Source organism: Amaranthus tricolor, chromosome 2 (genome assembly GCF_026212465.1).
Source record: "Amaranthus tricolor cultivar Red isolate AtriRed21 chromosome 2, ASM2621246v1, whole genome shotgun sequence".
NCBI classification, from domain to species: Eukaryota; Viridiplantae; Streptophyta; class Magnoliopsida; order Caryophyllales; family Amaranthaceae; genus Amaranthus; species Amaranthus tricolor.
This window is the reverse complement of record NC_080048.1, coordinates 8,185,890-8,200,823: the sequence shown is the minus strand read 5'-3', so window position 1 is coordinate 8,200,823 and position 14,934 is coordinate 8,185,890. Positions and strand designations below refer to the sequence as shown.

General features: G+C 31.4%; 1 protein-coding gene across 1 annotated transcript; it reads left to right on the top strand.

Moving 5' to 3' along the window:
• Positions 1-7,497: 7,497 nt before the first annotated feature.
• LOC130804408 (dihydrolipoyl dehydrogenase, mitochondrial) lies at positions 7,498-13,934 on the top strand. Its single transcript, XM_057668831.1, has 2 exons — positions 7,498-7,886; positions 12,407-13,934. Exons 1-2 carry the CDS (start codon positions 7,611-7,613, stop codon positions 13,655-13,657), a joined length of 1,527 nt encoding a protein of 508 aa, XP_057524814.1. The 5' UTR covers positions 7,498-7,610; the 3' UTR covers positions 13,658-13,934.
• The last annotated feature ends 1,000 nt before the right edge of the window (positions 13,935-14,934 follow it).

Here is a 14,934-nt window from a genome sequence, read left to right as displayed (position 1 = left end):
ACCAATTAATCTCGATTGCCTATCTTTGATCTTTACTCAAGTAAAAGATTCAAACAATAAGATTTGGATTTTAGTGTTGTTTTGCACAAACTCCGACAAAGTACCGTATTTTCTATTAATATTACCCTCTCGTCTCTATTTAACACTCTATTTAGATTTTAATCATATCATATTATACCATTATATCATATAATATAATAAAATAAACTGTAAAAATTCGTATGACATTCTCAAAGTGATTTGCCATTTGAAATAATTTTTAACAAAGTTATTATCAACTTATTCCTTAATAATATGAGTAGTATATCACAATAAGATATGTTCTTTTAAATTTTCTTGGAATATTATATTTTTAAATTAAAAGTTACATAAGATTTTCAATTTAAGTTTATTAGAATACATATTTTCTTTTTTATGTTGAAGTATTTGCTAATTAATAAAGTTTCTTCATTAAAATTTTAATTTCTAAAAATATTTCATCAAGAAACAAAATATACATGATAATCAAAAAACATTTTGAGAAAGACAAAGAATTAATATGATAACATTGTTGGAAGAACACCTATATTTGCCTTAAAAAGTATAAGAACTCTAATTATTACTTATATTAACAACCTAATTTTTTTCCTTTAAAATCACTATGTATTCTAAATTTCTATTTATTTTATACAAAATATTATATTTTTATACTAATAGTAATTACATCTCTATTTAAATTCTACTGGAAACATGAAATTAAATCTCTTTTTAAAATTTATATTTATATATACTTTTATACTATCAACTTCGTGCATATATTACACGAGTTTCTATACTAGTATACTAATATTTACGATTCTCATCTAAAATTAAGTTGCATAACCAATAAATAGTTAATTAACTTAGACTTTTGAAAATTCAAAACATTTTTGAAAATTACATTAATAAATTTAGATTAAAGAAAAAAAAAAGAAGTGGGTTTAAATATTTATAAGTATGAATACGCAATTTTTATAAAAAAAATAATAAAAAGTTTCTAAAAACGAGATATTTAGTATCTGATCCCAATTAATTTGATATTCGAATTCCAAATATCCAATTTTTTCGAATTGAAATCATATTAATATATTATGATTTTGACAGTTTGAAAAATCAAATATCCTGATTTTTGAATCTAAATTGATTCCATATTCAATTTTGAACGCTCCTAATTAGGAGTGGGTTGAGATTTATAGACCCCACCACATTAAGAGTTACCATGGAGGAGGATGAGATAATAGAGAAAAAAGACCAGGGCAAATAACACACTATCCACAATAATTTTCACCTTACCTTATTCATTTTTTCAACCTCTAACCCACTTTTGGGGATGACAAGTACGTAAAACTTTAAAGCATGTATTGATATGAATTAGGTGGATAGTAGGTGGATATAAATATAAAATTTCCTATTCATACTCGTGCCATACCTATCCGCCCCACCTCATACCCATCCGTTCCACATCAGATCCATTCATCCTATATTTATAATGTATTATTTTAAATTAATTTTTATTTCTTATTTAAAACTATTGACAATTAATTAAGAATATTAATTTTAGTTTGTTTTATTGTATTGTTAATTTGAATAAAATTAAATGTATAATTAAATTTGTAAAGAATTACGATTTTATGGTTTATATAACACGGACCTAATTGGACATAGTAGCTGAATATGTTTTGAATTTAAATACATATCTAGGTGAGCAATCATGGGTATGAAAATTTTAATTGTCATGGGTGGTGGGTATGAAAATTTTAAATGAGTATGTGTATGGTTGTGAGTTAGAGGTGTTTAACGGGGCGAGTTGTCCCACGAATCAAGGGTCTGATCACATTTTAACTGTTCATTATTGGGTCCAATCAATAATGGGTCGGAACCATTAATGGGCCTTGGTGTAAAGAGTCAGGTCGGATAATTATAGGATTTGGCTGTGAAAAATATTTTCTACTTTTTTTATATTTTTATATTATATTATTATTGTAACGAACTGTTCTTTCCTAAGTATAGGTTTAATATAATATAATAGTAAGTAATAATAAAGCGGAAGTCTATCGAGCCGTTATTATTGCAAGAAAAAAGCATTTTCAAAAAAATAATCAACAAAACATAAAACATTAAAATATAATTTTACATATTATATCTTTCTTTAATACATAATTATCGTTATTACATACCTATTATATAAATTACGTACATACTATATCCTAATATCACTTAGATGATACAATAGCTTCTTAATAACCTCATGTAAAGTCACCTGTAACATCTGCTCCCATTATAAGGGAACAGTCGATGAGAATCGGTCAGCTAATAAGCCGAGTATAAAAACTTGTCAGCATAATACAAGTATACAAATATGTGCATTTCAATAAGGATTATGCAAAATGATTTATGAATATAGAGGATTCAATTTTTTTATTTGTTTTTTATATATATATAACTTCAGGTTCTTCTGCTTGAGTACTAGGGCGTAATTTGCGAACACTTTTGCTTGAGCATTAGGTCATGGAATTCGATTATTTATTTAATGAATGCAATACATATGATCTTTGTTTGATATATGTAAGGGTCTGTTAGGGTGAGGTAAACCAAAACCCCTAACTTAGTGGGAGTCGTCACTCCTCCAGTACAATGTTGCTCGAGCCACAGGTCAGATCAAATAACCTTACTGTATTCGCCATATTTTACGTGCCGGAAGCATGGTTCGTCATTTCCTCACTATTAAGCCTTTTTATTATCATGTTACTGTTTTCATATAAATGCAACATTACACTAACATATAATAGAAATACATTTATAACAATTTAAATATAAATAATTTATTATTAGTCTAAATTAAAACTTTAATGGGTCTTTAGTATTTATTTACAGATTAATTTTCAATTAGCTTTATTAATTTCTTAATAATTAATTTCTTAAATGTCTGTTTATTATAAATGATTAAATAAATAGTTCCATTATAAATAAATAATAAAAATATCTTAAAAAGAACATATTGGGTTTATTATAGATCCTAGCCCATTTATCCAAATTTTTAAAAAATAAAATTTTTATTTTATTTAATTTATTTCTTAATAGCTTAGTTTTAGATTTAGTACATGAATAATTAATTTCCTTAAGATTAAAATCCAAAAAAAATATTTTAAAAATTAACTTATTATTAAATGAGTTGGTTTATATTTTTATTCACCAAAATAAAATAATTTTAATTATTTTTTTCGTTTTTCTTTCTTTTCGCCTATTATAACAATTTAGATTATTAATTTATTTCTTTAAAATTTAAATATCAAAAAATTTCACAAAAATTATTTAAATGAAAAATAAATGTGTAGTACCAGTAAAATAGATTATTTTTTCAGAATTATATATTTTTAACTCAAATTATGAATTTCCTTATTTTATGCATTTTTTAGCAAAAATTAATAATAATATTTATTCTCAACTATAATTCCCAAGATTAATACAAAAGTTACATCTCATATATATTTAGGTCCATTCTCAACCGATTTCGATCTAGACTGCCAGTCCAGCCTCATTTTGGACACCCCTTGATATGGGTGAGGGAGGAAATAACTCATCCGCCAGGCCATCTTTCCATCCCTACCCACAAGTCAATAACCACCAAATTTTGGAGATTAGAAATCTTTCAGTTAACCGAGAAAAACTGCAAGAAAAAAAATCTTAGGTTCTTTGCTTCAAATATGATGAGAAATGGTCTTCAAATATGGAGAAACTTGGAATTTGTAGCCGTGAAATGGAAAAATCCAAACCATGAAATTTTCTAATTTTTTTGTTCATGAAGATATTCTAAAATAGAAAATTTTATAATAGGAAAACTTTATAAAATTTTCATTTTAAATAAATGGGAAAAACATATTAGAATGGAGTTTTTAAGTTTTTGTAATCCAGGTTTTAGAGATTTGAATTTTGATTATTCTGATATTTAGATATCGAATAATATGGAATTTAATTTTCTTAGCTTATATTAGTTTTCTTGGTGAACTAGACTCTTAAAAGGTTAAAACCAATATTTTAAAGGAAAAAATACCTAGAATAATCCAATCTTTTCATGATTTTCCTACAAGAATTCCATCTATTGATTAACCATGAATAATCCAATGTTATGGGTATTTGCCTGGAGCAAACCCGGGCAACCGGATAACCTGCTATAGCAAGTTTTCTTTTTTAAAAAAAAAAATAAATTAAATTAAATGTCGAAAAAATTGTTTAAAAATGTTAAGATTTTTTAAGAATTTTTTATGTAAATTAATAATTTTTTATGTAACTTTATATTAATTTTCAATTTACTTTTTTTGGTAAATTACCTATTATAGCAGATCATCTGGGTACTTAAGTTTACTTTAGACAAATACCGTTCCATGTAATTTTTCTTATTTTAAAAGCACATTTCCTAAAATTGTAAAAGTTTAAATTTGAGGGTGTTGCAACTTACGGTTAAAGACGAGGTTTTGTACACCATAAGTTGGATATTTATCAAAAATTTATAGAGCTCTACCAACATAACATTAACATACATGAAATTTGTTAACAAGGTTTTATATCATCAAACCCTATAAAAAATAGGAAAAATTACCATTTTTTATTAATTTCCCTACAATAATATCAATTATTGATTAATCATGAATAATACCAACTTAAAGGGGTGTTTTCCTAGAAAATCCCTAACATGCTAAAATCAAACTATAAGTAAAAAATTGGTAAATTAGTTAATAAACTAAAGTTGATACTATTCTAAGAAAAAATACCCCTAAGTTGGTATTATTCATGGTTAATCAATAGTTGGTATTATTCATGGTTAATCAATAATTGGTATTATTCATGGTTAATCAATAGTTGGTATTATTGTAAGAAAATTAACAAAAAATTGTATTATTTACAATAATTTTTCCTAAAAAATATGATTGTTATAGGCTCGATTAGCATGTGCATTAAGCCAAAAACCAATTAACAAACCTAATGAAAGCCTAAACAGACCCAAAAAGCATACAAAGACAAAAAGGCCAACCAAAATGACATGATCTAAACGAAGGAATACTTGTAAGCTTGTAAGGATTGATATTATGACTTGGGCTTTGTTTAGAAATGGTTGTTAGTTAAAGTTGTTGGTGGAAGTTATTGATTTGTTTAATCAGCTAGAAGTATTAATTGATAAACCAACTGTTTGAGGTAACTTTTTAACTCAGTTGTTAAGGAGATATATGATATAAAATATTTATTAGTTGTTGATTGTTTATTAGAGAAAATGTCATAAGCCAAAAGTGTATGAAAAGCTACTATTGAACAACCTTTTGGTTTTAGCTAAAAAGTCAGTTTCTTAGTTGATTAAAGTCAATTACTAAATATTATTTTAAGCTGTTTGACCAACCTAAAAGCTAAATGTCATAAAATAACTAAAAAGCCTAGAAAAAGCTAATCGACAAGCACCCTCATTTACTAAATTATGTTTTTGGCTATTTGACCAACTGAAAAAATAAAACCGAAAAGCCAACAAAAAAAGTAACATAAAAGCCTTTTTCTATAAACATTTCTAATATAATTTTTCTAACCAAGTTAGTTGTTGGTACCAAATGATTATAACAAAATAAGTTTAAATGTTAGATTTCATGAAACGGGATATCATTTTCATGGTAATGAAGTTTGCAGTCTTAAGAAATATTTTTTCTTGCTAATTTTTTTGATACTTAATATCATCTTTCTAAATGTCGATAGACATGAATAAATATTGTGAAAAAAAAATTTTTAATTAAGACAAACATGATCATATTCAAATTCTTAAAAATAGGCTTGCAAAACTGGTTGGTGTTATCTAGGGATGGGCATAAGACAAATATGAGTAAAGCCTCAAGACAAAATTGGTTGGTGTGATTATAGTGGCAAGTGTTCCTATCATCGGTACCATAAAAAAAAGGTAATTTTCCTATAATAATCTCAAGTATTGATTAACCACGAATAATTCAATGTATTAAATGGGTTTTAATACCCATTGGCATTGTTGCAAAAAGAAGCAACCGGTGCAGCATGTCATTTTCTGACCATTACTTCCTTCTTTCCTTCTTATCTTCTCCATTAAAATCCTCCATTTTACGTCTTACCTTATCCATTAAAACCCATTTATAGAATTAAATTTTTTCCTTTAAAGTAATTTTTTTATTAGTGTAATAATTGAATAAAATCAGAATATATACGGTTACTTTGCATATAATATAAATGCGCATATAATCAAAATAATGACAAAATATTATGAAGTATGGTTACTGTGGATATGAATGAATATGTGCCGCTAATGCACAAATTAGAATGTTTAAATCCGAATGTTCAGCTATACTTCATGTGTATGAAATCAGTATATAGAAGTGTATATTTAGTAAAGCAAATGGTATTGAATAAAGTAAATGAAATCAGTTTACACAAATTAGGTTAAGAAGAAACAAATTTTGTTTTTGGGCAATGAAATGGCGTGATGAAGAAAGTAAGAGTAAATGGTATTTAATAAAGTTAAAAAAAATTAATACATAACCCATAATAGGTAATAATGGTATAGCAATGAAAATAAGTACCAGTATATGGAATTATTCATGGTTAACCAGTACTTAGAATTATTATAGGAAAATTAAAAAAAATTTGATTATTCAGGGCAATTTTTGCTTTAGTAAATCCCTAATGTTATCTCTTTTTACCGTAGCAGAAGGTTGCTCACTCTATTCTTTTAAGTTTATTATTAAAGATAATATTTTCCTCACAATATGTCAACAAAAAATTCTTGTGTTACTCAATCTTTTCTTCAAAGTTTCTCACATGTCATGTGGTAAAGGTAGAGCCATAGAGGTAAAATGGATACATTCTTCATCTCATGAATCAGTGAAATCTAAAATGAACTCAATCTATAATATTTTTAGGGTGCACCATTTCTTAATCTTCCGTTCACATGTCTTCACTTCTTACTATCCATTCTGCTTAATTAGACTTCTTAACTCCAACTCCTTAAATTTAAAGTTGATGCATATTATTTTAGTGTGTACTCAGTTCTACAAAATCTACTCCATGATAGGCCACCACCTCCTAAAAATACACCAACCCCATGAAACACACATACTTCTTTTGTTCCAGTATACTACTTATCATACTTTTCTTATTTTATTTTTTTAAAATTAGATGATACATTAGTATTTTGCCAAAAATTAACTATGTAAATTCTCCCTCATATTCACTATTATTATCTCATTTGATCTTCATACGTTTGTCAATACACATATTTAATCATAAATACCTTAAATTGTATTTAACTAAAAATTATAAAATGATATAAATTTTAATAATATTTACTTTAAAAAAAAAAATTCCACTAAACTATATTTTAAGTTATAAATTAAAAATAAAATACAAATTAAAAATCTATCAACAAATAACAAATAATAGTACATAAAAATTAAATGGGTCAATAATGGACTATCAAATACTTCCTTTGATTTGTTCAACTTTTTTCCTGAACGCGCACTTTAAAGCCAAATCAAAAAGACATTTCCTTTGATTTTTTCTTTTGCATTTCAATTTTCAACGAACCTTCAACAATGGCCATGTCCAGCATCGCCCGAAGAAAATCAACCCTAATTTCCAGAAACCTTTGCAACTCTACCGATTCTCTTCGCTACACACTTTCTCTCTCTTCCTTCTCTCGTTACTTTTCTTCTGGATCCGATGAGAATGATGTTGTCGTCATCGGTGGTGGTCCTGGTGGTTATGTCGCCGCCATTAAAGCAGCTCAACTTGGCTTTAAAACTACTTGTGTTGAGAAACGTGGTACCCTTGGTGGTACTTGCCTTAACGTTGGTTGTATTCCATCTAAGGTAATCCAATTCTTTTCCCCCGATCTTATGACCTTGATTGTAGTAGGGTTTCTGATTATCGGTTTTTAAGAAGTTTTCTTGGATCTGAATTCTGATCATGTATATTAGGAAGGAGTTTGATGTTGGATAAAAATTTGGACTGTTTTATGTTGGTTATAACTAGTCAACTGAATTGATATAGCTCAGATTTGGCTATATGGTAATGGATGTTGTTTTTGGGTTTTCGTTATTGTTAGTCTTCTTATTTGATTATATGTCTGGCTTTTTATGGTTACTTTTGGGAAGAAAACTTTAGGTGGTTTTAGCATAGTTTATTTCTGCTGTATTGACTGATTGTTCATTTGTTCTGTTCTTTACCGGGAGAAAAAGTTAAAGTGGCTACTTTATTTGCTGGTTTGGTTTCTTATTAATTGAGACATGAGGGGAGTGAAAATTTGGTGTTCATTAATTGTTGATCTTTTTGCTTGGGTCAGTATGTAACAGAAAAGGAGGAATAGCTTTCTTGTTCTATTGATATTGAAGAATTACATACATGATATGAGCCTTGTGTCTCATATATATAGAGCAAGCTACAAATAGAATAACTCACTACAAACAAGATAGTTACAAAGAGCACGTGCTAATAACAAGATTCTGTTATGAACTAACTACTCTAACAAACTAAGACAAACAACAGCCTATTTTAGTCTTCTATTCCTTGTGCAGTAGCTCTTTGGTCAGTAGCTTGATTATACTCTTCATAGCAAGTTGGCTTAGCTTTAGTGGCACATGACACATCTACTTTGGCACATGACTTGATATCCTTAATATCCCCCTCAAACTAGGAGGCAGCTCACTGATACCAAGTTTGGTCAGAAGGTATCTAAATTGAGATGAAGGAAAAATCTTAGTCAGTATATCTGCCAATTGGTGTTGTGTTGTCAGGTATGATAATTGAATAAGGCCTTCTAGGACTTTATCCCTAGTGAAATGACAATCGATCTCAATATGATTGGTCCTATCATGGAAAACAAGGTTCTTGCCAATGTAGATGGCTGATTGGCTCTCCAAATTTTCAATCCCTATATCCTTAAGTAGCCTTATCACCCAAGTAACATCAAATGTAGGATTTGCCATTGCTCTGTACTCAGTCTTAGAGCTGACCTAGAAACAGTAGGTTGCTTCTTAGATCTCCAACTAATAGGACAATTACTAAGTAAAACCAAATAGCCTGAAACAGACTTTCTAGTGGTTGGGCATGCTCCCCAATCAGAGTCTGTATAGGCATGTAAAGTTAGCTTTGCACACCCTTTTAAGATAATGCCTTGTCCTAATGTGGATGATATGTAATTTAGAGTGTGGACTAATGCATGCCAATGAGGACTCCTAGGAGATTGCATGAATTGGCTTAATGTTTGGACAATATATCAGACCTAGTATTTGTGAGAAAGTTAAGCTTCCAAACAAGACTCCTATAGAGTTCACTATCTTGCAACAATACACCATCTGTAGGGTTTAGTTTCAGATTAAGTGGTAAAAGTGTGACAACCTTTTTGAAACAAGTCAGTTTGCAAGTAAAAGATCCTTAGTGTATTTTTGTTGAGTGAGAACCATGCCTTGGGAGGAGTAGCTCACTTCAATTCCAAGAAAATAATGCAATTGACCTAGATCTTTGATGGTGAGTGTGTCAAGGTGCTATTTTGTAGAGGTCATAGCATCGTTGTTATTTCATGTGATAAGTATATCATCAATATACACAACCATAATGGCGATAAATTGGTCTTGCTTCTTTATAAACAATGAGTAGTCATTTCTTGATTGGGAGAAACCTAACTTCTTTTGCTCAATCATTAGCTTTTCATGTCGTTGTCTTGAAGCCTGTTTCAACCCATACAAAGATTTTTTTAACAAGCAACATTGTTTTTAGGATTAGGTACCCCTTGGGGCATGGTCATGTACTCCTCTTCATGTAAATCCCCATGTAGGAACACATTGTTTACATCCATTTGGTGTACAATCCATTGTTGACTGGTAGCAACAACAAGAAGGCATCTGACTGTGGTCATTTTGACCACTGGACTAAATGTTTCTTCATAGTCTATCCCTTGCTTTTGGTTATAAACCTTTGCTACTAGTCTTGCTTTAAATCTTTTAAGAGACCCAGCTAACCTCAATTTTATTTTATAAACCCATTTGTTTCCAATGGGTTTCTTTCCTTGAGGCAAAGGCACAACATCCTATGTGTGATCTTGATCTAAGGCTTTGAGCTCTTTGTCCATGGCCTCTATCCATTTGATATTCTTACATGCTTCAAGATGTGATTTTGGTTCAATGTATTCATCATGAACTTTAGCAATTTTTTTGTGTATGCTAGATAAGGCATGAAACTGAATTAAGTTGCACCAATGTGCAGCCTGAAGGGGGTAGGATATAGACTTTCCAATTCATCCCACAACCAGTCTTTAGCAGTCTTTAGCCATTGTAGTGTGTTTGCAATCTTTTCATCAATGACTGATAACAACCAGTCCATCACTACATCATTGATTCTATCCCACGCTTTTCCAAGTGTGGTACTGCTTGTTGATCTCTTGACAATACCTTCAACAAATCCTATTTTGTTCTTTCCCGAAAGAGCAATAACATTGCCCTTTTCCAATCCTTCAAGGCTTTTTCATTGAAGATCTTGATGATGATTTTTTGACCTGAGTCGGTGGGATGCAGGAAATAAAAGCTAGATTGGTTTGCTGTGGGATCAACATTCTTGGAATGGTTCCTGCTCATTGACAACATTTTGTCGAAAGAAAGTGGTTTGAAGAAAGAACTCTGGTTCAAGAAGAGCAAAGCTCTGATATCGTAACAGAAAAGGAGGAATAGCTTTCTTGTTCTATTGATATTGAAGAATTACATACATGATATGAGCCTTGTGTCTCATATATATAGAGCAAGCTACAAATAGAATAGCTAATTACAAACAAGATAGTTACAAAGAGCACGTGCTAATAACGAAATTCTGTTATGAACTAACTACTCTAACAAACTAAGACAAACAACAGCCTATACTAGTCTTGTATTCCTTGTGCAGTAGCTCTCTGATCAGTTGTTTGATTATACTCTTCACAGCAAGTTGGCTTAGCTTCAGTGGCACATGACACATCTACTTTGGCACATGACTTAATATCCTTAATAGTATGTGTTAAACTTGCTCTAGAATCTTGATTCTATGTTTATGCTTATAATTGCTTGCGATAATTGAAATCGATTGTCATTTTTTGATATGGGAGTTACCCTTGCCTTAGAATCTTGGCACACAATCTTATTAAGTTAGATTGATCCCTTCATTTTACTGGTCCTATGTCTTTGTTTATCGGATCATTTTTTACATGAAATTTTGATTCATTCTTAAAAGCAAAGAGTGCTATAGGCTCCTCCTTTTTTTTGCTATAGAAATTTCAGTTGCTTTTGAGCAGAAATCTGCTTTATAATTAATCCAGAAGTCCATTTTGTTTAGTTAGCTTTGAATAACCTCTTTGTGTCCTCTGTCTACACCTCGTGATTCTTTCTTTTCTTGATTTACTACTATCAAAATCTTAAAAATGTTTTAATGAACGTTAAAGAAAACTATTTTTCCAGTATGTTATCACCTGGTTGTTCGCATTTGCTCCAGAGAAGCTAATGTTACACTAATCTGTTTGCATTACTATTTGATTTTTGTGACTCAATAGATCAATGGTTTTGTTCTCTCTTTTTGTATGCATGTACTGGCCACTGGGCTGGATTATATATATGCTGAGTAAGTTGGCAAAAATTTGTTCTGGTGTATAATTTTGTCTATATTACTGTTGATTAATGCATCTTTTTTTTAATTGATAACTCTAATCTTTACTTCTATGCCTTTAGTAGTTCTATGATTTGACTATGTAAGGAGGTCGTTAAACTAAGGGGTTAGATAAATTTGAAGGGCAAGTTTTATATAAGTGTAATTGATACCTAGTAGGGATGGAGCAAAGATTTGGGAGGTCTTATTTATTTTTGCGATGTTTTTCAAAATAGGGTCTATTATTATAGCAAAAGATTAAAAATTTTCCACTTCAAATAAAAAAATTCAAGACAAAATTATATTTGAAGTCATCATCATCATCATTCTGGGTAGGATGATGATGATGACGACTTCAAATATAAAAAAAGTTAACAAAAAAATCACTTTAAAAGTGTTGCTTAGAATAGCACCATTTAATATTTAAGGCCCCTTATTTCTGGGGCCCTAGGCGGTCGGCTACCCGAAATGGCTCAAAACCGGCATTGTTACCCGACCTTTCATTCTCACAAGTCACATCGTCTGTATTTTTCAGTTGAAAACCTTTTAAGCTGGTTTTCCTTAAGATTTAGTTCGGTACTTGATGAAAGCTTCTCCTTGGTGTCCGTGTATGAGCTTTGAGACCTATTCTGTATTCATCCTCTTCTAATAGTTCTTTTCTTTAACTGCAATAACAATTCTTTATGTTTTGGCTTTAGACTTTGTGTTGTTGTGTTGGTTATTACAGGCACTTCTTCATTCTTCCCACATGTACCATGAAGCAAAACATGCTTTTCCTGCCCATGGTGTGAAGTTTTCTTCAGTTGAGGTTGATTTGCCTGCCATGATGGCCCAGAAAGATAAAGCTGTGAGTAATTTGACAAAAGGTATTGAGGGTTTGTTCAAGAAGAACAAAGTAAATTATGTGAAAGGCTATGGGAAACTCGTCTCTCCTTCTGAAGTGTCTGTGGACACTATTGATGGTGGAAACACTGCTATTAGAGGTAAACACATAATTATTGCTACTGGATCTGATGTCAAGTCTCTACCAGGGGTGACAATTGACGAACAGAAGATTGTATCATCTACCGGTGCTTTGGCTCTAAAAGAAATTCCTAAGAGACTTGTGGTTATAGGTGCTGGCTATATCGGCCTTGAGATGGGTTCTGTTTGGGGTCGAATTGGTTCAGAGGTAACTGTTGTCGAATTTGCTCCAGAAATTGTTCCTACCATGGACGGTGAAGTTCGTAAGCAATTTCAGCGTTCCCTTGAGAAACAAGGTATGAAATTCAAGCTGAAGACCAAGGTTGTTGGTGTGGATACCACTGGGGATGGCGTTAAGCTGACTGTTGAGCCTGCAGCTGGCGGTGAGCAGACTATTCTTGAAGCTGATGTGGTTCTTGTTTCTGCTGGCAGGGTCCCATTCACAGCTGGGCTTGGGCTTGAAAGCCTTGGAGTAGAAATGGACAAGGGTGGGCGGATTTTAGTCAATGAACGTTTTGCCACTAATGTTCCTGGAGTGTATGCAATCGGGGATGTGATCCCAGGACCTATGTTGGCACACAAGGCAGAGGAAGATGGTGTGGCCTGTGTTGAGTTCATTGCAGGAAAGGAAGGACACGTGGACTATGATTTGGTCCCTGGAGTCGTATACACGCACCCTGAGGTGGCTTCTGTAGGGAAAACTGAAGAGCAGGTGAAAACTCTTGGTGTTCCATACCGTGTAGGTAAATTCCCATTCATGGCAAACAGTAGAGCCAAGGCAATCGATAACGCTGAAGGACTTGTCAAGATCTTGGCCGAAAAAGAGTCTGACAAAATTCTCGGTGTTCACATTATGGCTCCAAATGCCGGTGAACTCATCCATGAGGCAGTTCTAGCATTGCAGTACGGGGCTTCAAGTGAGGATATCGCACGCACATGCCACGCACACCCAACCATGAGTGAGGCCGTGAAGGAAGCTGCGATGGCGACATATGACAAACCCATCCACATTTAGATTTCAAGATTCTTGTTACTGTGATCCCAAGTTTCGATAATTCCAAGATTTTTCGTGCCATTGCGGCATGAACAATGATAATCGTCTTTTTAGAAGCACCTACCGCAATGGTTTGTCAATACTCAATACCGATCTCATTAGTAATCAGTTTATACTGATTGAGTTGTGAGAATGAATCGCTAGGCGGTTCATTAGTTTTTTGCGTTGATACATTGTCTCCAAATGTTTAATAATTATTCTTGAGATTTGCTAATAATTGAAATATACATTTTTAACTTGTTTACTATGTACTCCCTCCGGTTGGAGGGGTATTTGCCTGGTGCTACCAGCCTACCATAATATTACAATAGTCTTGCACTAAGTTATTGTGTTTTGCTATGCAATTAACATAATGATAACGCTCTTGAAATGTGAAAGGTATCCCACTATTTTGTTTTGTGAAACAAGTCTTGTATGAGATGGTCTCATACAAACACCCCAAATCTTTTATATTTGAAAAAAAAAAAAAAATTGGTTAAACCTAAATAGCAAACAACTATCGTAATTTACTCTAAACTGTTTTTTTTATTTTTTTAATAAATTCGAATTGGGCTAGTCTATATCAAGCCGTTACACGATGAGACGGTCTTAATATAGAATTTGTCATTTTAGAAAGGAACCTAATGGTACTATTTTAGAGTCTGATGGTTTTGGGTTCACCTTGAAAACGAAGTTATACCTATACTCTCTTTGTCCGTTTCAACTTGCATTTATTCCTATCATTACTTCCTTACTTCTAATCAAATCCGACCACCTTTTATAGTTGCCACAAGAACAAATCGATAGTTACTATATTCTCTAGATGAAACTTGAGTTTGATTTTCATTCACTTCATATCTGGCCCACCTGAAATAAATAATTCAAATCATACCTACTTGTTGGATAATTTTTTGAACTCAACAGGAACAAGTCATAATTTTCTTTTTGGTCCTTGTATATCACTTTCACTTCTTGAACGTATTCGAAAGATTGAAAAAAATAAGATAAATAAACAATTTAATTCCGAATATAAGATTCGGGAAAACTTATGTCCCAAAATAAGCTTCCGTACATCCAAGCCTAGCCTCGGGTAAGTCGCTGTTAGTAACAGCGAATGAGGAGAAAAAAAAAAATTAAAAGGCCTTAAGTCGCTGTTACTAACAGCGACTTAAAAAAAAAAAAAAAAATTTTTTTTTTTTTAAATTTTAATAATACTGAACTTGAAGTCGCTGTATTATTTTGTTTTTGGAACAGCTTGT

Bases quoted from the DNA above. Each gene is read 5' to 3' on its own strand.
- LOC130804408 (XM_057668831.1), top strand. From the start codon at position 7,611: ATGGCCATGTCCAGCATCGCCCGAAGAAAATCAACCCTAATTTCCAGA. The intron at 7,887-12,406 runs GTAATCCAATTC...TGGTTATTACAG, and splicing joins TTGGTTGTATTCCATCTAAG to GCACTTCTTCATTCTTCCCA.